This window comes from Caretta caretta, chromosome 4 (genome assembly GCF_965140235.1).
Source record: "Caretta caretta isolate rCarCar2 chromosome 4, rCarCar1.hap1, whole genome shotgun sequence".
Classification (NCBI taxonomy): domain Eukaryota; kingdom Metazoa; phylum Chordata; order Testudines; family Cheloniidae; genus Caretta; species Caretta caretta.
Genome location: NC_134209.1, coordinates 98,016,954 through 98,044,679, shown reverse-complemented (window position 1 = coordinate 98,044,679; position 27,726 = coordinate 98,016,954). Strand labels below are relative to the sequence as shown.

General features: G+C 38.4%; 1 protein-coding gene across 3 annotated transcripts in view; it reads right to left on the bottom strand.

Moving 5' to 3' along the window:
• Positions 1 to 27,726, bottom strand: part of SGCZ (sarcoglycan zeta) — an 834,522-nt gene that overhangs the window by 80,865 nt on the left and 725,931 nt on the right. For all 3 annotated transcript variants that reach the window (XR_007356409.2, XM_048848187.2, XM_075127889.1), the window contains exon 5: positions 14,493 to 14,615. Coding sequence is in view for 2 of the 3 variants with exons in the window: in XM_048848187.2 (XP_048704144.1) it covers positions 14,493 to 14,615 (123 nt within the window). In the remaining variant the exon portion in view is untranslated. The remainder of the gene's footprint in view (positions 1 to 14,492; positions 14,616 to 27,726) is intronic.

The following is a 27,726-nucleotide window of genomic DNA, read 5'->3' as shown; positions in this document are numbered from 1 at the left end:
CAGTCCTCTGTCCAATATTCCCTCTAATTTTTGACAGGCCATGTGCGCAAAAAAATTCTTCTGTGCAAATTTTTGTGCTTCTGTGCAAATTTTTGTGCATGTGGTGTTTTGCCATGTGCGCGTTGTTTAGGATCTGTGTGTGCATGCACACGCATACAGCTTAGAGGGAACAGTGCCTCTGTCATATCCCCCTTAGCATCTCTTTTTTTAAGCCAAACGGTTCCAGTCTTTTTAATCTCTCCTTGTATGGAATCAGTTCCATATCCCTAATCATTTTCTCTGTACTTTTCAGGTACAGGGTGCCCAGAACTACACACAATATTCAATAAAGTTTCTACATAACCTAACAGTACCAGATACGGTCACTGAATACGTTGCTTTACACAGAATGAATGTTCAATATCTGTTTTGCCTTAAGGTGCTGGCTCCAAATAGGATTCAAAGTGTATTACTAATGTTAACATATGGTGCTTGACGGCATAAAATAGCTTTCACCACAATACTTTGCTACAGCTCACAGAAACAGGGTGTCATTGTATACACTTTAAAAAAAGAGTAATATAAAGTGCTCATGGTATTTCTTAAATGTGTGTTTTATTATCCCTTCTATTATTCCAATGACTCTGAAAGTAGAATTCTGAGGTTTTTATCTCCTCACTACTCCACCCCTAGTGCCACCTTGGGATGTAGTGATATACTTTGGCCTGTAGCATCCTCTTTGTATGGATAACATTCAAATCCATACATCCTTATCACTGAACCCATATTCTTCAGTCTCTTCAGTCTGACCTTTCTCCATCACTTGGATTGTGTTTCCATGCATAAATTAATCACAACCAAATATTCAATAACAAACAGAAGCAATTAAGTTCTTCTATGATTTACCCTTCCTCTTTGTTAGCAGCTGTATCTTAAAAATAGAGGTGGGCTTGATCTGCAAAATTAAAATCTATATTTAAAAATGTCCAATGCTTGGGCGTGTCTGGATATGAAGTTTTGGTTCAGCCCATTAAAGAGGTAGTTCTCCACTGCAAAATCTGGATCTCTATCCAAGTTTAGATTTCAAAACTCCAAAGTGTATTAAGATATAGGATTCTTTGGTTTAGGCCCATCTCAGTTTACCAAACAGGTTCAATTATCCACCGTGTCCTAACTTCAGAAGGGGCCAGTTGTGACTTCCTGATACAGTGCCACTCAGAACCAATGGAAGTTAGAGCAGCTGGGTGTCTGCCTCTGGCCTCTGACATGCCCCCTTCCACACCTCATGCTTATATGACCAGGGAATCTAGCCCATGGTTTCCATCTTTAAACTCATTCTCAATAATGAAGGCATCAGATCCAAACAGTGAACAAGATTTCCAAAGCCACATATGAAAAAAATGCATGTTATTTTTGTGCGCCCATTTTACGTGTGTAATACTAAATGAATATATGCAAGTCCAGACATATGCTCACATAAAAATGTATGAGCATCACAAGTTAGGTGCACAGCTTTGAAAATCTAGAAAACAGGATTTAAAATGTGACCTTTTTACTATTACTATGATAATATTTTCTAACCTCTCGATATTTTTATTACCACAAAAGTAGGAGCTTTAGAAGACACCCTGAAAAGTGAAAACACCCTAACAGGTTAAAACAATGATCCAGGTTTTTGGTCAATGCAAGCTGCTTCGGATTGGCTCTGTCTCATTTAACAAAACACTAAACTAAACTAAAAAACCCAACTGTGGATGTAGAAAGCCCTTTTTAAACTTTAAACCTGGCCAAATCAAAACTGAATTTTACTAGACCACCAAAAAGCATATTTACCATTTAGGGATTTATGCCTTTCAAATATCAGTTTTCTCTCATCTTCCACTGCAATGGGAAAGCTGTGGAGAAAAACGGGAGAAAACAATTTTTTTCTAAAAGAAAAACTATTTTATTCACTCTCATCAATGACTGAGGCATTTCTACTCAAAATTTCCCAGCATGCTCACTTGCAAATTGATAACAAACAAGCAAGACTTGAGCCAAAATGGTAGAAGTATCCAAAAATAATCCATTAAAATTAAAATGTTTGGACAACCTCAACTTTAGGTAATTGCAAGGAAAACTTATGGATGGGAATGCACATTTACTAGATCATTGGGACATTCAAATTGGTGCAAGTGTAAAAGGATGAAAGAATATAATAAATAATAAATAATAATAATAATAATAATGCTATACAAGTGTATTTATGGTAGTAGAAATTAAATATCAAGGATTTTTGAAAATGCCATTGAAGAATTTGAATGGGACAGATCCTCTATTCAGATCTGGTTCATCTGTTCCACTGACGAGAGGCAGAAAGGAGCCAGACACTGGATGCAGCTGGTCAACAGATAAACTCCACTGCCAGATGCTGCTGGTGCAAGCATAATGGATTTGAAACCCCGGAATCTGATATCCCCACCCCTGCTTAGGAGGCATGTCAGGCGAGGAGAGGGCTTGGCAGAGCTCGCTTCCCTGCTTCTATGCTCCACTGGCATATGGTCAGTTAGGGACCCTATATTAGTGGTGCACATTAGAGGTGTGCTGAAGCAGCTCTAACAACTGGGGTCAATGGCTGGTCCGGAGAATCAGGAAGTTGGAATCAACTACCTCACATCCACTGTCCTGTACTGAGAAGAGCTTAGGCACATGAGAGAATCAAGCCACATATATTCATGTAACTAAGGATTCATAGTCATGCATACACAAAAAGAGTGCAACTGTAACATTAGCATTTCCCAACTTTTGGGTGCTTAACTGTGCATATTTATCATTCTCTTAATGTAGATGTTTTGTACTGATGTCATGGTTATGGAGCCAGCTTTCCCACTTTCTGAGGTCTCTGAATGCATCCCCTCAGGTGTTTAAGCCTCATGCCCTTACCCGTCTTGCGGTAAAATTTTGCAAGTCTCCCACTCTCAGCCCAGGATCAGGGTACAATACTTCCTCTGTGCCAACTTATTACCATGCAGATCTGACTGGTACTTTCCTTGGGAATCTGTGAGCATTGATATAGTGACCAATAGCCTTCTTAAAACAAGTATGTTTATTAGCAAACAGAACAAAGCATTGGAGAAAATGGTTTCAAAATAAACAGCCCATATCCATATTTAGTCTCATCTAATCTCATGCTTCACTGCATGCTGAGTTAGATAGTGTCATGGTTATAGGACTAACAGCACCTTTGTCCCTTTTCTGGTCTCTCTGAGGGCATATGACTTCAGGTATAAAGTCTTGTGCCTTTACCTGTCTGGGGCAGAATTGCACAACTCTCCCAGTCCTAGAACAGGTACTGAGGTACAGAACCCTGTGTATCCACTGTTCTCACACAGTAGGTCTGAATGAGTTTGGACAATTGCAGTTCCTCTCTTTGGGAGTGTCTGTTCTTAGGTATACAGTGATCAGAAAGTCTCCTTAACACAAAAATATTGCTTATTTTGCAGTAGGAACAAAGCATCAGAGGAAAAAAGATATTTAAAACTACAGTCTACAGGCATAACTGTTGTACCTAAGGTTTCTTCTAACGGTAACCTAAGGCCTAACTTCTTCAGATACCCCAGTGGGTGTCTGTGACAAGTCTGGTTCCCCACGAACAACTGCCACCCATCTTTTGAGAAAGAGCCCCTTTTAAACCATCCTCTAGTTCCCTAAACAAGTCCTGTAGACTCAGCAGGAGATCAAGACACAGCCCTAGAGCCACTGATTCTGGCATGGTCCATTAACAACTCAAGCATTTGCTATGGGGTGGCTCATTTTGAGCCATTCTTTTCCTTCCTACCTGTTTTTTCAAACTCTTGCTTAGTTAAATCATTGTAGTCATACAGAAAACCCATGGTAACCACACCAACACACAATATTAATACATTATTATGAATCTGTCACAGATGGGCTTCCCCCTTGTGTTACAAGATAACCACCAAACCAGCTTACATTCTTTTTGGAAGCAAAGGGAATCTCTTGGGATCCAGTCTCATTCCACTTTGTTTTCCAGAGAATATACCCCCATGTCTGTTCCTCCCTCTCCTTTCAGAAAATTCCAAATTATCAAAGATCTGTCCTCCATGTGTGCTCCTGACTCCAGTTACCACACTGCTCAATGGGTTTATTGCAGGATGAGAAGTCTTCCGTTAGCCTCAGACTGGTTCTTCCTAGGTTATATCTATACTATGGACCTGACAACGGCACAGCTATACCGCTACAGCTGTGCCACTGTAAGGTTTCCCATGTAGCTGCTCTTTGCCAGCAGGAGAGAGCTCTCCTGCTGGCATAATTAAACCAATCCAATGAGCCTATCCTGCTGACATAGCGCTGTCCACACTAGCTCTTTTGTCGGTGAAACTTATGTCTGTCAAGGGTGTGTTTTTTCAAACCCCTGACCGACAAAAGTTTTACCGACAAAAGAGCTAGTGTAGACAAAGCCCTAGTCAGCCATCCACCTGAGCGAATGCCCCCGTGATGGTCGCTCTGTTTGGCAGCTAGATTCATTCAAGTCTAATGGCTTTCAATCACAGGCCCAGTTATTGTGGGAAGGGGCTGAAGCTGTCTGCTCCCCCTGACATTCCAAAACACCATCTCAGATATGCTATACATAAAAACACAATTTTGGGGTATAGATCAATATTATGTACCAAACATTGCCATATTTTGTCATAACTGAACTTTTGCTTTTTTGCTATGGATAGAGAGTTGGGTTCAACATGAGCCCACTAATTTGGCATGTGTACTTAACTTTTGCTCAGTTTCTATTTGGAATTTTTATTTTTTTTACAACCACATCAAACATATCAATTTTGCCAGTGCCACCTATGACTTAGCTGAGTAAGCCGGGTGAATGTTATTAAGTGCTTCTCCTACTCTGCATCACTTCTCCCTCCAAAATTCATTCACCTTGAATGATGATCCTTCTACTGGGCTTGCTGAAAGAAAGGGTGACAGGTGTGCAGTTGAGCATTTGTCAACATACATTACATTTGTACACAGACCTGTCAAATGTCATGCATATGGCATTACACTCATACATTTTCAAGGTTTGTCACACTTTCCTGTGTAACTAACATGTTAATAATAAAAATCCTAATTATTAAATGATTAACAATAAAGGGGAAAGAAAAGCATCTTTTCATTTTAGATTGGGATTTAGGGAAGGTGGAAGATAGGGAAAGGGCCCACACAATTAGACAGCCAGCACACCCATTGAGGTCAAGGACCTGGGTTCTGCAGTAGGACTGCAAAAGACATGTAACAGTGATACAAAAGGATTTTGAGCAGCTCTATCTTGTTTGCAAGCGTAGCACTGGAAAACATTGCTCTGCCACCAGTAACTGAAAAGAGGGGAAAACTGAAATAAAATTAATTAAATTGGTCAGAAACGGGGTGGCAGCATTAGACCATAACATTAAGATACATAAGTTGGCAAAATAAGTATTTATTAAAGAAATAAGGTAATTGTTTATCGTTTAAAATTTTGATAACTAAGTGTGCACAGAATGTTGGCACACAGCCAAAGACAGTGACTTGGCAGTTCCGAGCAGTTCAGCCTATGACTAAGACATTGGTCGGTAGGGTGTGGACTCAGATCAGGTAAAGGTCACTCCAAAGCTGCAGGGAGGGATCATACAGGCATGCTCAGTCCAAAACTAGGTGAGGGTCACTATATCATAATAGTAACATCCCATAATACTTAAAACTTGTTGGGTAACAGCTCTGATTGACAGCAAGATTTAGCAGTTGTCATTGAGCTATAAGTATGGACCAATCATAGAAGGTCTAAAGGTGATTGGAAGATAGGTATGCTTAAGATAGATGAAAAATAAGCCAATCAGAACAAGCCAAAAACAGTGTATAAGGTAGAGAGCAGGCAGGCAAAAGTCAGGTTAGGAGCAGGAGAAGATCAGAGAAACCTACAAGAGCAAAAATCAGCAAGGAAGAAGACCTGAAGAAAGAAGCAACTGCAGGGTTACAGCAGCTGCAGCAGGGGGCTGCTGGCACAGAGCAGAAAAGGATCCCGAGACAAAGAAGAAGGATCCTTAAGACAGAGGGAAAGAATGCCAGGGAGAGTAAGGATATCAGTCATAGTATAGAATAGAAATAGGGTTAATAAATGTGTATGCTTGGGATAATAAACATGTGTGTTTGTGTTATGAATGTTACCTTGTTCTATATGCATAAAGTTTAGTTTACTAAGATTGCTGTCTGTGTCCTACATATGACTGATCACCATGTGTGGAACATAGTCACTTAAGCCATTCCATCTGTATGACATTATGGTCTTGGGTAGTTTAACTTATATACCTGTGCTTAGGGATTTATGTTTATATTTTAATTTACGTTTAGATTAATTGTGTTAGGAAAGGCTGGTTACACTAAATAAAGAAAATATGTTGTTTTGGAAAAGTACTGCGTGGGTGTCAATCCTTTGAGTGGAGGGCTGTATCCGTTTCCTCCCAGGGGTGAACAGATCTAGTCTGTTTGGGGGAGTTTCCGGAAGGGCATAGGGAGATCCTTGGTAAACGCTGTCAATTCTACTAGGACAGGCCCCTTCCTTTCACCTTGCAGGAACAGATTGATAGGTCAACTTCTTGAGAACCTGGATGTATGCAATAGGAGGGCTGCCCTGGGACCCCCGAACAACAGGGTTAATGGAGTCAACTGGGAGCTCTACTGCTCAGCCCCACTTCCCAGCCTCTTGGCAATAGCCACACTCCCCTTCTTCCTCTGAAGCCTCCCTGGGATGTGTTAAGGCTGGCAACAGGAGTCCTGGGGCTAGGAAAGACAGCAGTCCCCCACAAAGGTTCAATGTTCTGTTACACAGTGTAGGTTTATACATTTTGTTTATCCATCAACTCTCTAGAGAAAATTCTCTGAAGTAACTTCCCTGTCTAGCTGATGTTCTACAATTTAAAACAAAAAAGGGAAGGATGTGAAGTTTTAAATTTGTCACAAGAATGCAAAGCTTTCAGAATGTGCACAGTCTTTGTCTCCCGTTGTGTGATAAAGTAGGAAAGAACGAACAAACAATTTAAAGACAAGCAGAAAATGGTGGTGGAATGAGAGAGAAATAGAAGTTCTATAAATTATATCAGCAAACTCTATATCATCAAGATTTTTAAATTAAGCTTTGGCACCTCTGCAATGTGGGTGTGAATTATTTTCATTATTTAGTGAGGTTCTCATAAGGTAAAGTGTCAATGGCTATGGTGACTCCATTATTTTTAGTGGCAAAATAACAAGAACTCCTATGCTCACCTTTTAATATAATATTTATAAAATTTCAAGGTTAGCTATGAAGCTCCTTAATGGGGAAATCCATAACTAATTTTTTTTCTGGAAACAAAAATACAGCTTCTGCCTCCAGGTTTTGCTAGTCCTGGAAGAATGTATATTCATTTTCTCAATGGCTTGTTTCACCAGTGTGCTGGTGCCACACTTTTCTTGCACAAAATAAGATTCCTTGCATTCTAGATAGACAAATAAAAGTGTCACAAGCCTTGTAGCTTTTACCTGATGCTTAATATTTCCAGGTCTCTAAAGACAGAAATTTGTCATAATATCTTATGTTAGGTTGCATTGTAAGCTGTGTTGCACCAATGTTTCCTGAATATCCAAAGGGAGAACAACCAACAGAGTCTGGCTGTGTGGCTTTCTGCAACTCATCAGAGGTGTAGCCCTAAGAAGAATCTTGACAAAAGTTGCTAACTATGTAGTGGGTTCATTCATAAAGTGGTGATTCCTGAGAGAGACCTCTAGGCCACAGTTAAGTGGGAAAACAAAATCTGGTTTACACTGTAATATCAATCCTGAATTACTGTAATTTGAAAACTTCTGATTTTCCATGCAGAAATATGGTTCTGTTTCTGTTTATTCCTTCTTTTCAAAGTCCTGCTTTCCCCTCCTCTTCTTCTCTACATACCACCCCAAGGTACTGTGGTTACAAAAGTGTCAGCTTGAGAAAAATACTCTTTTTTTCTTTCCAATTTCCATCTGATGATTGGCACTGTGACCCCTTGACAGGTTTAATCAGTTGTCTCATGTCATAGAGTGTAATGTAAATTGACTGATGCAACCCACAGAGACTCATCACTTCACCGGGTTTTTCTGAAAAAATTAAAAGTAGTACACAATCATTGGTCGGAACTCAAAGACCTGTGGTATGAAGAAATGTTTATATTTTTTCCCAGGCTGGGTATTTTACCATCTTTTGGAAAGATTTTAGTACTTTCCCATGAGTCTACATGTAAAGTCGTACAGTTGTTACAAAGTATTTAGTTCATCTCCAATTGACATGCCTGGATAGCTTGGCTCAATAGTCTCAGTTTTGGTCTGCAGTCAGTAACGAAGCTCATCCGACTTGCTACAGCTTTGATGTTTGGCTGCAGCGTACTGCATGCTCCGTTTTCTTTTCAGGGAATCTAGAAGTTTGGAAATCAAGGATTTTTGTGTAACCCATTTAGAGAAGGTAATTAAATTGACATTTTAAAATTCCAATATAGAGGATACTTTTGTGTTATTATAAGCTGATTAAAGAGTTAACATAAAAGGGACCGCAGAGTTTTTACAGAAAAAGGTTTTGGATTCTAGCCAACGTTTCATCCTAGTTACATTATAGGCCCCTAAATTCCTGGGCCATTAACATCAGTTTAATGAGGCTAGTCAGGAAGTAACTGTAAAAGAGTGATCTTAAGAACATAAGAATAGCCATACTGGGTCAGACTAATGGTCCATCTAGCCAAGTATCCGGCCTCCTGACAGTGGTTGGTGCCAGATGCTTCACTGGGAATGAACAGAACAGGGCAATTATTGAATGATCCATCCCCTGTCATTCAGTCCCAGCCAGCTCCTTACGGTCAGAGGCTTAGGGACACCCACAGAATGGGGTTGCATCTCTGACCATCTTGGCTAATGTCCATTGATGGACCTATCGCCCATGAACTTACCTCATTCTTTTTGAATCGCAGTTATACTTTTGGCCTTCATAACATCCCCTGGCAGTGAGTTCCACAGGTTGACTGAATTGTGTGAAGAAGTAATTCCTTTGGTTTGTTTTAAACATGCTGATCATCATCATCATCATCAGGTGACCCCTAGTTCTTGTGTTATATGAAGGGATAAAACTTCCCTATTCACTTTCTGCACACCATTCATGATTTGATATCCCCCCTTTAGCCATCTATTTCTTAATTTAACAATCCCAGTCATTTTAGTCTCACCTCATATGTTAGCTGCTCCATACCCCTAATCATTTTTGTTGCCCTTTTCTGTATCTTTTCCAATTCTAATATACCTGTTTTGAGATGGGGAGACCAGAACTACAGCCAGTATTCAAGCTGTGGGTATATCATGGATTTGTATAATGGCATTATTATATTTTCTATCTTATTATGTATCCCTTTCCTAATGATACATAACATCTGGTTACCTATTTTGACTACTGTTGCACATGGAATGGATGTTTTCAGAGAAACCATCCACGAAGACTCCAAGATGTCTTTCTTGAATGGTAACAAGCTAATTTAGGCCTCATCATTTTTATATTATCTATCTGTCTAGGCTTCATTTAATCATCTGTTAAAGAAATCTGTTAAATGTTACTTGTGGAAGTTTTTGCAAAGAAATTGCTTCTTTTTATCTGATTTCTATGCACACATTTTGCTTTTTGTGAAATGTTTACAAAATGTTTTTTTTTTTAAACTAAAAAAAGTGAAAATGGAAACTGCTACATGTTCTGGTGCAAAGTATTTTTTAAATTGAAAATGGGCCCACTTTCTCTTAAAAACTCATGCATTAACACCTAAAAATGGGAAGGTTTTGTGTACAGTGTAGTACCCTTAATGATTTTTTTTTTTTTAACAGGAATAGGTCAGTTTTTAAGTTTGCAAATAAATGCAAACACTTATCTATACATACACATTTTTAACCAGTTTTACACTTCAATGTATATTTTGAACAGCTCGGTCCTTATATTGAGAAAGGTAGGGCCCAGGAGGCAAAGGGAACCAGAGATAGTATATTTAATAAATAGCAGCACTTTAAGGTCTGGAGTTTGGTGCTATACCCAGCCAAGATATACCAGCCAAAGTAAGCAAACCTAAGCCCAAGAATACTCATCTTTAAGGAAAAAAAAAACAAGCAGAAATTCTTGGTCATCAGTAAATAACTTGGATGCTAAGAGACCCCATAGCAACAGCAAGTACTCTTCTTCATTAAAAAATGTCCTACTAACACTTTCCATCAATGACTAGTACTCTACAATTACCATTCATCTCTACAGCTTGGAGAATAATTGATTTTTCATTTCACTGACAGCTCTGAAAAAAAATCAGTTCAGATCAAACCAAATCCAAAAATTCACTGAATCAAAAAACATTTGTTTTGGGCCAAACAAAGCGTGTCGTTCAACCTGAACTGTTTTTTTCCAAGCATTTTTAAAGGGCTAGGATCACAACATGGTGGTACTAGCAGGTAGAATCATAGAATATCAGGGTTGGAAGGTACCTTAGAAGGACATCTAGTCCAACCCCCTGCTCAAAGCAGGACCAATCCCCAATTAAATCATCCCAGCCAGGGCTTTATCAAGCCTGACCTTAAGAACTTCTAAGGAAAGAGATTCCACCACCTCCCTAGGTAACGCAATCCAGTGTTTCACCACCCTCCTAGTGAAAAAGTTTTTCCTGATATCCAACCTAAATCTCCCCCACTGCAACTTGAGACCATTACTCCTTGTCCTGTCATCCGCTACCACTGAGAATAGTCTAGATCCATCCCCTTTGGAACCACCTTTCAGGTAGTTGAAAGCAGCTATCAAAACCCCCCTCATTCTTCTCTTCCGTAAACTAAACAATCCTAGTTCCCTCAGCCTCGCCTCATAAGTCATGTGTTCCAGTCCCCTAATAATTTTTGTTGCCCTCCGCTGGACTCTCTCCAGTTTTTCCACATCCTTCTTGTAGTGTGAGGCCCAAAACTGGACACAGTACTCCAGATGAGGCCTATGTATATAGTGATTATATTTTTTACTCCAGTGGTTAGGGCACTCTCCTCAGAGTGGACAGACTTGGATTCAAATCGCTGCTCCAAAGGGGGAGGGTAGGCCTCCCTCTTTCCAGGTGAATGCCCTAACTAGCAGGCTATACATTATTCTTTGGTTGAGCTCTCTCAAGTTCTGCTGTTGAAGTTCTTCCACTTTATATAAAACAGCTGAACCCGGGGAGGGAGAGGGGGAGGGAAGGAGGAGGAGGGAGGGAGAGAGAGCAAAAAAAGAAAGAAAGAATGACTCCATAGTATGGTGGCTAGGGCACTCACCTGAGAGGTGAGAAGTACAGGTTCAAGTCCCTGCTCCAAATAACATGTAATCATTTATATAAAGCTGAGTTGCTTTCGCTCTCTTCTGTTGAAGGTATCCAGCCCAGAATAGCCTATAGTCTGCTGTTTAGGGCACCCACCTGGATGTAGGGAGACGTTGGTTCAAATCCCTGGGTTTCCCACATCCTGAGTGAATGCTCTAACATAGTTACAAGGTGGACACCTCCTCTCCAGCCATTTTGTGAATCTAGCGCTATTTTTTCTCCAAAATATTCAGTAAATTTGTGTCAAAATCACAAATAGTTTCAGGTTGACTAAATTGCATTTATTCAGCAAATAAACTATGCTTCCGAAAAATGTCACCCTGCTCTAGCAATCTCTAATATATCCAAATGCCCACAAACAGGCCAAATTTACCCAGGTTGTCCCCAGCATTTGCATGCACCTATATTGCTTGAATAAATTCATTCTAAGTAACAAGACATCACTATGATCATTTAGTGAATCTGCACCTGTGTTCCAGAGAAGATCTATCTGCATACTTGGGACAGCTTTTCAAATGTACTTAGCTCTCAGCAGCTCCAACTGAAACAATCAGAGCTGATGAGTATGTTCATCAATCTGGCCCGTAGTTCATAAAGTGGTGAAACTTGAGAACTTTTCTATTGCTTCAGTAACAGTAGCTAGCATTACCAAAGTATACACAGTATTCTCTTGGGCCCTCACCCTGCAGACACTTACAAGCATGCTCAACTTTACTCATGTGAGTAGTTCCCATTAAACTCAGTGGGACTGTTCACATGAGTAAAGCTTAGCCTGTGCATAAGTGACTCCAGGATCAGGGCTTAGTTTGCACTTAGCAGCCACTATATATACAAACAAATGTTAGGCCATAGCTATTTCAATTCACTAATATCATGAGATCCTATAGTAGAGGACCATATATATACAGTAATCCCTGAAACTCAGCTAACAGTGTCAAAGCAGCATTAACTCAAATTTTCCTGGCCTTTGTAGGTAAGGTAAAATCTTAGGTATTTTTAAAAAAAACCTATAGTTATGTTTCATTTAATATTAGATATATACACTTTGGTTTCTTTCAGGAATTAAGAGAAAAATCCTTTTCTTTGTCACAAGGAACAATTTTATTGGCCTGATTTTCCCTACTGGTCCTATTGAAGTCAATGGGAACTGCTTAGACTCAGCCACTTTGAAAATATAGCCATATAACCTGAAGTTAAGGTTCACTTATACAATACATTGCTTTTCAAAGTCTTTAAAAAGATATATCACATCTACAGCACACAATTAGTTTCCCTAATGGTGACAACTCTAGCACTTCTCTGTCCTTTGTCAGACGTGTTTTCTTTTGTACACTTTTAATAGCTGCTTTGAAAGCTCGTGTCAATTGTGTAAGATTGAATGTCTGAATATTTAACAATCTGACTGGGAGTTTGGATCCCAGTGCGGCTCCAGGATGATTCTGCCTTTTTCTTCTAATGTTCTTCCGATGTCTCCTCTATCATGATAAAAGTCTCCTAAAACTTCTGTCTGTGAAGAGCTCCTCTGAAGCAATGAAAAACTCTCCACCCCATTCTTGTAAACAGATGGAACTAATGCTATTTCACAGGATGGCATTTCTAAAATTGTCTACTGTGAAAAGCCTTTGAGTATGAAGTACCAGCATGAGAAGAGAAGTGTGAAAAATAAGTAGAGATCAGGTAGGAATGGAAGAATAGGAGTGAATAAAAAAACATTCTTTACCTATTAATCAATATTATTGTAATCCAATATCTTTTCTGATGCTTAAAAAGAAAGTTTGGTTAACTTTTTCCCCCCACAGGCTGTGCCTCTGGATTTCCTGGGTCCAGTCTGGACTGGAAGTGGTAGTAGTAGAATAGTATGAGAAAACCATTTTGATATATCTGGCCTGACTGTAAAGAAGTAGTTTCTAAAATCTCACAAAAAGCCTATTGTTGCAAAGGATTTACAGCTTAACTTTACAGACAAAATAGCTCCACTTAAATATGGGCTCAAAACAGAACCATCCCACCTGAATTTTAGAGAAGTGGAATAATAATCTGAATTTTGTAATTCAAGCCTCTCTTAAATGTGGACTGACCTGGTACTCCAAGTCCAAACATACTTGAATTGTGGGGAAATTCAGATTTGTATCTCACTCTGGATTAGAACTTCATAATTCAGACCCACCTCTAGTTCAGATAAGGCTTTTTAAGTATTGAATGTTTAGATGCTTATCTAAACTAAACCTAGTTTATCTGAGCTTTTTAAGGTTCACCCTGCACTACAATCAAGTATATAATAATGCATCGATACACCTTCTAGGTACTAATGTTCAGGAAATGCATAAAGATGTTTTAGTGGTCATCTGTTTTACACTGATAGTATATAAATCTTACAGACTTGCCCAAAACTGGGTAATTTGCCTCCTAAGTGAGAGTACTTTCTAATTCTTCTATTAAGCAGACTAAGGTTAAGCTCAGAAATAGACTTCCCCTTCTCAAATTCAAGGTGAGCCTGCTTCAGTTGAGCACTACTTAGCCATACAGAAATTAGATTTGACATTTTCAGTACAGAAGAAATGCAAAACATACTACGTAATGGCAGCTCTTACACAATTAGGAGGGGGCATTATGTAAGTAAAACCTTTCAAAATGGCACATGTACCATAAATCAATGCTTTATTAATGACGACATATAAAATCATCCCTGTTAAAAATGAAACATTTACAGTTTGTGGTCATATAAACTTCATTCTAAGTTCAACTCTAGTCACAAAGAAATTTATTCTGAGCCAGGGTGACCAGGTGTCCCGATTTTATAGGGACAGTCCCAATATTCAGGGCTTTTTCTTATATAGGGGCCTATTACCCTTCACCTCCTGTCCCAATTTTTCACACTTTCTATCCAGTCACCCTATTCTGAGCATTAGAAAATGTCTTTCATACTTGACATTATGCAGCACCTGTTGGTTGCTCATCCTAGATTATTCTGAACAGCTAAGCACTCACTGCTAATGCTAAGAATTTGTCCCCATATACCTATACATTGCTACGGGAAAAGAGTTTATGAAAGCCTGAGAGATACAAGTTCACTAAGTAAAATTATCACCAGGGAACACAAACAAATATTGTTGAGAGACCTGTTTGTTACTCTACCTGTTACTTTCAGTCTGTCAGCTCCAATGATGATCTCATCTTCATCTGCAGAAAACAGCACCTTTTCACCTTCACTTGCCCTCACTTCAAATCTCTTACACTGAGCCTCCACAGCATCAGCTCCTGGAATTGAGAAATAAGACACTTAATCTAAGAAAATTGAAATGAAAGATAAATAATCAGTACTTCATTTTGAATCCCAGAAGCACATACAGTACCTCAAGTTTTGAAAAATATTTTGGTTTCAATATTTTTGTCAGTTGTAGAACACTTTGTATTATAAAATCTTTCAACAGTTTCATAATATAAATGATTATCCCAGTATTGTCTATTAGGATAGGATTTTAAAGTAACAAAAATAAATAGTGTATATATAATTTATTTAATTTACATTAGTGGAAAGAGAAGCCAGAATTAAGAATTAACTCAAATTCTGAGATCTTGAAATGTCAGTTCAGAAAGGTTTCTTAGATTTATCTGTATAAATTTTCAGTTGTGTGCCTGTAAGAACAAAAGATAAGCACTGGCATATTCTGCCAACACAAACAATCAAACAAATTCACTTTGTGGAAAACGTATTCTTTCCAGGTTGATTTTCTAGTCCTGTCGCATACTTTTATAATTTGATAACTTAAAAAAGCAAACGCACACACATAATTGTGTCTCATCACTTTTTTGACACTTGATGTTCTGGAAGAAAAATTCCTAAATATCTTAAGGCACCTAGTGCCTTACAGTTAAAAGACATCAAAGTCCCAAGAGAATGTCCCAGCTACAGTGTGGTGAACAGGGTTTAGACAAATAGCAGATTTCAATGCCCTATCTACTATATTTAGAATGCAATCCCTTTTTCTTCTCACACTTCAGTATATATTTTCCCTTATTTTTTAAAAAAAATTGTATCCTCTTTTATTTCACTCATCCAGCAATGAAACAGAGCTTTAGTTCTCAAAAATGAGGGTGATAAATGACAAATTATGTTCCATTGACCAATAGTAAAAAATCCTTCAGCCTTCTTGTGCAATGTTATTTCTATGACACTCCTAGGTTTTCTCATTGATCCTCACCGATTTAGTTACATTTATAAATTTAGATTACTAATTTAGGCCTAGATTATCCCCTCGAGATACACATGCAAGGGATTATGGGGGTGGTATTCTAAACTCTATCTTGCAGTTGTCATCTGAGTTCACTTACAAGCCTCCTAGCTCTGTTGAAGCTAGTAGATATTGAACAGTGAGGAATGCACCTGCTTACATAATGCTGCAGTCATCAGTTCAACACATAAATGGCCATCATCAAAAACCGGAATCCAATCAGAGATATAAAAGCCCTACCAGCCAATTTTGAATTAGGATTTTCTGATGGGGTTCTTAATATTCAGGGCCAAGATAAAAAAAAATAATAATAAATTAAGCTCTTGGAAGGGTGATTATACCACTAGAGTGATATTATATTTACACTATATAGAAGTTAGAATTATATTTAGAATATCAATACAGAAGGTTTATAGTAATATAGGTGCAGCTCTTTTCCTTTGAAATTAGTGCAATATTTGTCCTGATGTGAAAGTGCCTCTTTTGCAGAATGTATCAGATTCCACACCCATGTCATGTTTTTGCTTTCTTTTTAACATTTTGACTGTGATCATCAGGTTTTGATACAATTTTTATTTACTCTGTGTAATGAAAGAAGTGAACAGGTTTTTGAAGTGCTCTTTATAACCACGTCATAATGACCAGATCCCGAGAGTCTCTCAGAACCCTCATATCCCATTAACAGAGGCTTAATCCTGCAAAGGGCAGAGTGCTTCCAGAGAGGCATTCACTCCCAGTGGCTTGACAAACACCTGCTAACTATAACAGATATGAACCCCCTAAGAACTGAATCTGCTGGTTTATAATCCCTAAACGCTATAAAACCAAGATGGCAAGGTTCAACAGCTCTAAAGTGGCTTTGTTTTGTTTTTTTTACTGCATTGAGGATCGTGTGTGTGTGTGAGTGAGAGAGAGAGAGAGCCCATTTACTTCTCATGCAGCTTCTGAACGGTGAGGTGCACATGTCCCTCAAATCCCATTTAAGGGCCTCATCCAACATGGTGCTGAGGTTCCTCTACTCCCACTTGATTTTTTAAGGCAGGGTGTCTGGTACAAAAAAAAGGTTAAATAGCCCACTATTGCCCTCATTTCTGAAGTCTTCACAGGGCAAATGACTGGCTCACCTGTACATCAGGTCTTCTTTGTTGAGATTAGTTAGTTGGGCTACTACCTCCTTCTCCCACAAACTACTAGAAATTTGAGAGTGGACAGTTTATTTCTCCACCATCCTGGATAGTGGGACTGCAAAAAAGCTGTTTACTCTGCTTAAATTAATTTAGGCCTAAAACACCCAAGATTCCTCTATACTAAATGAGATAGTCCCCAGATTTAATCTCACAGAGACAGGAGTGAGAATAGTATTGATTCTGCAGGGTGGTCACACTCTACACCCCCAAAGATTATGGACTTACTGAATGAGTACCATATAAAATAAGACTATAAACAACTATGAATACTCTTATCTGTGATCAGTCCCTCAGTCTTGCTTCCACTAGGGAAATCAAAATGGGATACCAAAAATTAGACATATTTAGGCATGAAGTTCAACATGTGTAAAACAGAAAGAGTATAAACTCTGGAAAGTGAAGTAAAAATGTAAGAAGGCAGACCAAGAAAGCATTTGATGAGCAACTAGCTAAATATCACAAAAACTAACAAAAATATTGAAGTATATCAAAAGAAGGAAGCCTGCCAAACAGTCAATGGGGTCACTGACTGACTGATGTGCTAAAGGAGCACCCAAAGAAGATAAAGCCATTGAAGAGAAGCTAAATGAATTCTCTGCATCAGTTTTCACTGGAGAGTATGTTGGGGAGCTACTCACTTTAGAGCTATTCTTTGTACAGAACAAATCTGAGGAACTATCCCAGACTGAAGTGTCAATAGAGGGGGTTTTGGAACAAAATGATACATTAAACAGTAAAAAGTCACCAGGAATAGAAGGTATTCACTCAAGAGTTCTGAAGAAATTCACAAATGAAATGGTAAAACTAGTAACTGTGGTATATAACATATTATTTAAATCAGCCTCTGTACCAGAGGGTAGTTCATGTAACACTGTTTTTAAAAAAAAAGGTTCCAGAAGCAAATTGGTTGAAACAACAGTACAGAATAGAATTATCAGACACATAAATAAACATGGTATTTTGAGGAAGAGTCGACACAGCTTTTGTAAAGGGAAGTCATGCCTCACCAATCTATTAGAATTCTTTGGATGTGGACAAGGGTGATCTAGCAAATACAGTATACTTGGACTTTCAGAAAGCCTTGGACAATGTTCCTCAGTAAAGGCTATTAAGCAAAGGAAGCAGCCATGGGATAAAAGGGAAGTTCCTTTCATAGATCAGTAGCTTGTTAAAAGATAGGAAACAAAGGGTTGGAATATATGGTTATTTTTCACAATGGAGAGAGATAAATAATGGGGTCCCCCAAGGATCTGTACTGGGACCTGTGCTGTCCAACATATTCATAAATGGTCTGGAAAGGTGGTGACAGTGAGGTGACAAAATCTGCAGAAGATACTACATTACTAAGATAGTTAAGTCCAAAGCAATCTGTGATGAGTTACAAAGCAATCTCACTAAACTGGTGTCTGGGCAAAAAAAACAATAGATGAAATACAATGTTGATAAGTGCAAAGTAATACACATTAGAAAAAAAAATAATCCCAACTATTCCTTCAAAATGATGGGGTCTAAATTAGCTGTTACCACTCAAGAAAGATCTTGGAGTAATTGTGGGTAGGTCTCTGAAAACATCTGCTCAATGTGCAGGGATTTTTTTTAAAAAAAGCTAACAATGTTTGAAACCCTTAGGAAACAGATGGATAGATAAATCAGAAAATATAATGTCACTATACAAATCCCTGGTACACCCACACCTTAAATACTGTGTGCAGTTCTGGTTGCCCCATCTGAAAAAGATATATATTAAAATTGTAAAAGATACAGAGAAGGGCAACAAAACTGATTAGGGGTATGGAACAGCTTCCATAGGAGGAAAGATTAAAAAGACTGGAACTGTTCAACTTAAAACAAGAGTTGAGTAAAAGGAATATGACAGAGGTCTATAAAATGATGATGAATGATGCGGAGAAAATGAATAAAGTGTTATTTATCCCTTCACATAACATAAGAACCAGAGGTCACCAGAAGAAATTAAGAGGTGCCAGATTTAAAACAAACATAAGGAAGTACTTCTTCACACAACACACAGTCAACCTGCAGAACTCATTGCCAGGGGATGTTGTAAAGGCCAAAAGTGTAATTGGGTTCAAAAATGAATTAGATAAGTTCATGGGCGATAGGTCCATCAATGGGTATTAGCCAAAATGGTTAGGGATGCAACCCTATGCTCGAGGTGTCCCTAAACCTCCAACTTTCAGAAGTTGGGGCTGAATTACAAGGGACGGATCACTCAATATTGCCCTGCTCTGTTCATTCCCTCAAGCATCCGTCACTGGCCACTGTCAGAAGACAGGATAGGCTAGATGGACATGAGTAAACTTATGCAGGAACCATACATAATGATACATACATTTTGCATTTAAAATGGTGGACCCCAAAGATATTTAAACTTAATTCAAAAAGTTCTCCCAAGGACATGCAGGAAATTGCCATATCTATACCAAGTCAGACCCTATATTTACTTTCCTGGGCCCCACTACACAGGCAGAGGGCATTATTGTTACTACCAGGAAACTTGAGATATTTTAAACCATTGACATTTGTGGCTCTTTACTTTCACACTATATGAAAATACTCCTAGATATCTGTTACTCCACAAATGTCATTATAAAAGTGAATTCCACTTTTTGAACAATAAAAGAAACGTGCTTTGAGTATATGCTACCATTGGGTTCCATAGTGTGCTTTACTGAGTAGTACTCAATTATTATTGCTGAAACAGTAGTTGGTATATTCAAGTCATTTGTGGAATTATCCAGAGATAAGATTAAAACCATTTCTGATGTGCAACAATTTAGGGTTTTTTTTTTTTGAGAATTTAAGTTACTGACAAAGTCATAAATGCTATGACAACAGAAATGCTGGACTGTTTTGTTACATTTCAGCCATGCAGAAGGAAAATAAGTGTATATAGTTGCATGTATGATAAATTTGTGTTGCATCCTTTTGGTTACAATGCACACAGTTGTCTCTCAAAAGCAGTCAGAAAATACATGATTTGTGAATCCGTGACAGTATGCTAAAATAACAGAAAGTAGCAAAGTAGGACAGAACTCTCTCTCAAGACATCATGTATAAGCAATGTACATCTGTGAAGTTGTTAGATCAAACATGTAGAACAATCACATCCTCCAGTATACTCATTTGCAATGGACACAGAATAGCATCTCTCTCTGAATTATAGATTCCACAGTTTGTGGAAACATGTGTCTGTCTCTTCCAAATTTTACTGCATTGAGAATGTCATTTCTGTGAATTCCTCCAGTTAGTGAGCTATCTGAGAAACTCTTTAGCTCTGTTGAGCACATACATGCATATTACTGGAGCAGTCTACTTCCCAAGGGTCAGAGTCTTGTCCCACCAATGTGAGTGGCCAAACTCTGTCTTCAGTGTGCTGAGGATTTGGGACTAAGAACCCAGAGAAGTTTAAATGCATTTTCAATTTATAAACTACTGACTCATTTGAAGCGAAGTTTATATTTCAAAAGCCTAAATATTATTTCAGTATCTTCCTTAAGTACTTTTTAAATAATCCCTGGGAAATGTAGCTATGATTTCAAAGCAAATTAATAGTGAATAATATTCTCTGTGAACCTGTATTAAATCAGAGTATTTGCTGAAAATGTGAAGAATGATTTTTAGGACTGTTTGCATTAAAGGGGATTTCACAGTAAGAATAGTAACATACTGTACTTTATTTTGCAGATTATCAAGATGAATATTGAGGTAAATTACAAGTACAATAATACAGGAAAATTTTGGCTCTTTCTTTAACATGAACTTTCCATACAGTAATTTATCAAAATAAATGTAGGTATTAAAACACTAGAATGAAAGGTGTACAGGAAGCCATCTTTACTAGGCAATCTCTAACTGAAAGAGACTCACTCATAATGACAGATTCTGAAACCGGGTATTCTCAAGCCATTATGCAAAGGGCCACAATCCAGCTAAAAGTACCTGGTAAAAAAATTCCATTGCTAGAGGGGAAATCCTTTGTGGTGTATTTACACTGTAGCCAGTCCCCTTGTCCTGCCTTGGGGGAATGTCAGTGGAACGTTATGTTTTGGAGGCAGAAGGTGGGCACAGTGGAGCACCAACTCCACCAAGGAAATAGCCATTAAGAACCCTGTGTCAGTACTTGGAAGCAGCTCTAAATGGCACCAGTGGTGGGAAAGGCACTGAGAAACCAGTAGTCATCATAACTGCCTCCCTGATGCCTGTTCCCACTTTCTTAACCCTACCCTTATGTTGAGCAAAGCTCGGGCACAGAAGAGAATCAGACTCAAAATATTAATAATGCCTACCCCTTACATAGTGCTTTTCATCAGTGTGTCGAAAATCACTTAATAAAGATCAGTGTCACTATCCCCATTTTGCAGATGGGAAAACTGAGGCACAGAGTGGTGAAGTGACTTACCCAAGGTCACCCAGCAGGCTAGTAGCAGAGCTAGGAATAGAACCCATGTCTCCTGAATCCCAATCTAGTGCTCTTTCCAGGAGGCGACACTGCAACCAAACATATTGTGCACAATTCTGAAGTATATCTTTGTTAAGCAACCAATTCCTGTCATTCGTTTGCATGACAGCTTAAGGCAGTTGTCACTGTACTTGCATCCATTTTAAAATTATTTATGAACGTACCTTTATAACTTATGCTTACTGCACAACATCTGTATGACCAAAGTTAGCATCACACCTACTGTGTTGTGTATTTGCTCATCATTAGCAAAGCACCTTTAGATAATTCAGAGTACAAATGATGAAGTATAAAATTATTAATTCTATCTTATTTGGAATTGTGACACATTTATATATAACAAACAGCTGGTCTGAATATGCTATAAATTTATACTGGAGTATGGCATTATTACTTCAGTTATAAGTTCTTTAGGACAGGGACTGGCACTTTGTCATATGTTTATAGCATAATGAGGCCTTGGGTTATTTGCAGCATACAAATAATATGTAATAATAAATAACTTTTATAGCTTTGCTAAAATAAGATAGCAATTTGCACAATTTTCATTGGTTACTCAACAAACAAATGATAACCATTATTTGGAATTATGGTACATATTAACAAATTCTCACCCCTATCTTGTCCCTAAGATTTAGGCATCACAAAAGTGATTGTCCATGTTCCCATGACTGGCATGCTCTTGAGTTAAGAAAAAAAAATGCTTTGGAGGCACTTCGGCATGTTATGCAACCCAATGATCAGTGAAGATTTTATTTCCTATTCTGTACCCAATCCATGGAAGACATGGGTCTATTCTAGCTCTCAGCTAGAAAACTTAGCTGAAACTGTAACAACTTCTGCTTTTAGCTCTAGCTGTCCCTGGTTTATTCCTTGGTATCAGCCAAGATGGTAACCATCAGATGATGTAACCATCAGAAATGGATTAGATAAAGTGGAATTTACTGGAAATATGCATGGAAATCTCCCAAATTTGGATAAGTGATATACTACCCTACCAAGTACAGAGCTATATTTTTACATTACACAAAGTTGGTAAAGGAACTGCAAACAGTGGCTGTGGGAAGGTAAAGCTCATACTTGCATGCATAATAGATGTGCTCTCCTGAAAAACGAATGTAATTTAGTATAGAGATGCCTTTTTCCTTGGCATTCCCAGGAAGCTTTTTGCTGCAGAATGTACACTCTGCAGAAGCCTTACCATCAGACATCTCTCTGTTGGTATAGCTCATCACAGATTCTTAGATGCTCTGGATTGTTAGATGCTCTCGTCTCATGCCAGCCTTGACACAATTATCTGCAGGCTACACCTCTTCATGACAGGCTTTTGTGACTATGCATGTGGTGCATCATGACACACTGAGTCATGTGTCAGATTGTGATGAATGATAGTCACTTTTGAGACCCTACTTACTGCATAATGTTTTCACAGATTTCACTTTCTTCCATGTTTTTCTATACAAAAGGGATCGTAATAGGGATAATGATACTTACCATGTTTGTGAAGCTCTGAGGTCTACAGATGAAAAGTACTAAATAAGTGCTAAGTATTTTTTTTTATTATGTGGACCAGAATGAAAGACAAAACTCTGAATTCCTGTAGTTTTAGGTTTCAGTAAGAAACTTTGCATCGTGTGGTTTTCTTTTGTATTTAGTGTTGCAGTTGTTTATTATTCACATAGCACAGAAACGTGCATGGAACTTTAAAGATCTGTCGTTCTCCAAGGAACTGACACTGTGCATTATTCTTTCTGTCTTGCCTGTAAAAACCATCCTCTCCCACTGCTATCAGCAACTATAAAAGTAATACAAAGCTGTGCAAGAGAATAAAGCTAGCACTTTCATTGCTGTACTTTCTGCTCTGCTTCCGGGCACCTACAGTACATTTTTAATCCATCCTCAAAGCACCAGTGCATGAACTGAAACTGAGGTGCCTGAAAAGCATCAATAATACAAAGCATCAGCGTGCTCACTGCAATGGCTCCTTTAAATTGCAATATATCCATTCTATACCTGATTCACAGAAGCCATTGTTTTATCTTTCCTGCTTGGTTCCTTTAATAACTCCTTTCGATCTAACTCCATAGCTAGTAACCCCTCATCAACAAACAGAGAGAGGCATGCATCATATTCATAAAAAGTAATACAGATATCTTCCAGTTCATCACAAAGGCCCACAGTTCAAAGTGAATTATTGAGAGCTCATGATCTCTGTGTATGCAAAATGTAATGAAATTCACACTTAATTTACAGTGTTTTGTTTCTTCAATAAAAACAGGCTGTTTAAATATTTATTAAATACAGGATATTTCTTGATAAAGAAAGATTTGAAAATGTGTGGATGCTTTTGAGACTAAGAGGATAAAAGAGATAAAGCATTTTTAATAAAGAGTCAACCCCCCACAGGATTTAAACTCAATATTTTTGAAATATAAAGGCAGATAAAGTATGTGCTAAACTACAGAGATTTTGTTCAATATTCAGAGGAACTTCAGGTATTATATTATTTCAGGCACTAGAGGGCTCCCATATTTTTCAATGAATGCAAAGGCAATAAAGCAGTCATTCTCAAAATGTTGCACTAGTGACCCCTTTCACATAGCAAGTACTGGAGTGTGATTCCCTCCCCCTTATAAATTAAAAACACTTTTTAATATATTTAATACCACTATAAGTGCTAGAGGCAAAGTAGGGTTTGGGGTGGAAGCTGACAGCTCACCTTGCAACCCGCTGAGGGGTCCCAACCCCCAGTTTCAGAACCCCTGCAATAAAGCAAATGAAGAATTCATACTAATTCCATACCCCTTATATTCAATTTAAAATAATGTGTTCCCTAATTCACATGAAGATGCCAACACATTCATATTTCCATGAAAACAAGTGTTTTGGGTGTTATATTAATTATATTATATTATATTATATTAAACAGATGATTAAAGCAAATTTTTCCTATATTTTACATATGAACTGCCCCATGAAGAGGTTCTCTTAAATTAAGTTTATACGTTAAATTTAAGTGACTAGGTCTGTTAGTTTGTTTGTTTTTTTAAAGCACATATAACATGACACAATTTTCTGTATCTGGTTTTGTTAAGGCCTACAATTTTTCCTCTCAAATCGTCTTGCACAGCTAGCTACAGAAGCACGTTTCTATTTTGTTTTTGAGTCAATACGGTATTGTTATTCTCAATTGCATACATCCAATTAAGTTTGAAGTTTCGAGTGAGGTGTTATGGAGGTAACATAAAAGCAAGGCTCAACTACAATAGCTTGTACCAGATGCCCATCAGGATTATTAATCCCGAGGATGATGATCAGGGATCTACCATCAGTAGGTGCAACATAGTTAGAAAATACAGAGAATGCATATATGCAGAATTCCCTGACCTTTTCCATAGAAGCCCTCTATGAATCCAAGTTCTCTCTCCATCTGCTGAGGGAGCTGGAATTCCTGCATGGCTCCAACAGGTGGCTCTGGGGGATGATGGGAATTGGGTGGAGAAATGGACTGGGCTCTCAAATTTTTAGGGGGAGGGTGTGTATGAGGAAATCTTGGGGGACCAGAAAAATGCCTGAACCACTCCCGTTTATTGTTAAAAGTAACCAAGCCAGCAGGTCATAAGTGGCCCTATGCAGCTGCCTTAGCATGACTGAGTCAGGAGGGGTGGGGGGTTGAGCAACCACAAAAAGGGCAGCTTGACCCAGCATCCTTCCTGATGAGATCTCTGTTGAAATTGCTGAGGTATGTGTTTCAATAAAACTGGAACCTTATCTATATGTGCCCTCAGGGATGTGTCTGTCAGGGCCTCAAGGCATGCAAACTCTGAGAAAAACCCATATCTGACTAATTGATAATTAGAGGAAAATCTCTTTGAAAGTACTTGCTTAATAAGTTTTCTTTGAGTGACATCTTATTGTAATACTAACGAATAACTAAGGGAAGAAAGTTTGGGGTAGTTGTACTCTTCAGGGACTCTCCTTCTGGACACATCTTGTGGTCCCCATTGGAAGACTGCCACTGTACCATTCGAGAGCCACACACAACTTCGGTAATTAATGAGGGTCGGGGGTGTTTTCCTAACCAGTTGCAGATGTGTGTAAGTGCTTGAGACTAAGTAAAGTATAGCTTTAAGTGAAAGCATTCTTGTGTTGTCCTGTTTGTGCCATCTATCAGTCGGACGGCTGTGCCTCCATTGATTTATTACCTGACACCACCTTGCACAGAGAAAAGTTACGAAGAGCTTTGGTCTGAAGGAACCCTGGGTAACAGGGTGAAGGTATAAGTCACAAGAGAACTTCTCACTTGTATTGGGGTGAGAATCTTTGGATTGATGGGTCCTAACTTGTAGACAGCTGACAGTTCTGCTACCTGGCTGATAGCTCTGCGTTGGAGTTGTCAAATGGGAGATCACATTTTGGGGTAGTGGGCCTTTAAGGCTTCCCTGACTTAATGGCTGCTGTCTCTGCTCAGCTTGAAGGAGAGGTAATACACATATTCAGTTTTTCCTGACATTCTCTAGTGCCCAACTGCAATCTACACTAAATAATAAAAGGGTGTAAATATGTTATTTACATAGTGATTAATCATTTGTATGTTATATAGAAATTGTCTATACTAATGATATAGTATAGTCTCATCATATGGTGGTAATAACATTCCACTAGTATCTCTGAAGAATATTAAGAAGTCAGACATTTCTGAATCAGCAGATCCTGATAACTTGCATCCAAGAGTTTTAAAAGATCTAGCTGAGGTGCTCACTGGATTGTTAATGCCAGTTTTCAACAAGTCTTGGAACACCAGAAAAGTCCTAAAAGTCTGTAACAAAGCTAAAGTTGTGCCCGTTTTTAAAAAAAGGGTAAATGGGATGACCCGGGTAATTATAGGCTTGTCAGCCTAGAGCAAGATAATGAGCAGCTGATAAGGACTTAATAAAGTATTAACGGAGAGTAATGTAATTAATGCAAATCAACATGGGTTTATGGAAAACAGATCCTGTGAAACTAACTTGATATCTTTCTTGGATGAGGTTACAAGTTCGGTTGATAAAGGAAATAAGTGTTGACAAAATATACTTAGACTTCTGTAAGGCACTTGACTTGGTACCACACAACATTTTGATTAAAAATAGAATATAAAATTTCCCAGCACACATTTATAGTGATACACTAAATAGATTGAGCTCTTTGAGTCTGACAAAGAGATGGCTAAAGGGTGACTTTATTATAGTATATAAGCATCTACACTGGCAAATATCTAATAATGGGCTTCTCAATCTAGCAGAGAAAGGTAAAACATGATTCAATGGCTCTAAGTCAAAGATAGATAAATTTAGAGTGGAAATAAGGTGTACTTTTTTGACAGTGAGAGTAATTAACCATTGGAACAGTTTACCAAGAGTCATGATGAATTCTCCATCACTGACAAAGTTTAAATCAAGATTGGATATTTTTCTAAAAGATCTGCTCTAGGAATTATTTTGGGGAAGTTCTATTGCTTGTGTTATTACACAGGGGGTCAGATTAAATGATCACAGTGCTCCCTTCTGGCCTTGGAATCTATGAATCTAAAAATATATTCGGAGAAAACATGAAATGGACTAGTTTGGCTCAGTTAAATAACAATGTGAGAAAACTTTCCTCTCTCTATCATGGGCCTGTGGATTCTTAGTGGCTTATGTGAAATGAGCTTAATGATCTTATTTCAGTTTTGCGTCTAGGATGTTCACATTAGAAATCCACACAATTGGCCTCATTTGAGGTTGGGGGGCATTCACACCTGCTCTGACCCTTTTATGCCATGTAAAAGGGCAAAGAGACCTAAAGTGGTCCTAAGAGCTCCATAGCCAGCTGTGTGCAGATTCCCCCTGTGTAGACACTGCAGAAGACAGCTGAAACGCTGCCTTCTGAGGACTCCATCATAACCCTAGTGTATGGGGTGGGACTTGGGTTGAGAGGTGCATGTTGGGGGGCAAACCTCTGGAGATTCCAGGCAGCACTGTGGCTCTCAGGGCAGTCTGGAGAGCTGGCCCTAACTTTGACGCCCCTCCAGGGCCATCTAAGTTACACTGTGGGTCTCTTCAGCCTCCATAATAGCCAAAGGTCAGGACGACACAAAAGTGGTTTAAATGAACCCTAACCTCCCTTAGGCTATGAGTTCTCACCTCTCATCTTACAGATGCAGATTGAATGGAGATGAAGACTGAACAACTGAATCATTTTAGCTGAAAGGGACACCTAGTGTGTTATCTAGTCCATTCCCAGGGTTGTGGCCAGCTTTATTTTGTTATTTCTCTTTGCTTTTCATTAAACCCTTCCTTCATACTATACCAAATAAACAATATATTCTTATCAAATCATCTTTAATACATGAGTGATCAAGTTTAGATCCAAAATGATTCTATTTCTTTCCTCTTGAGAAAATCCCTTTTCATGCATATAAGTAATTATATCTAGAATCTGACCACTAC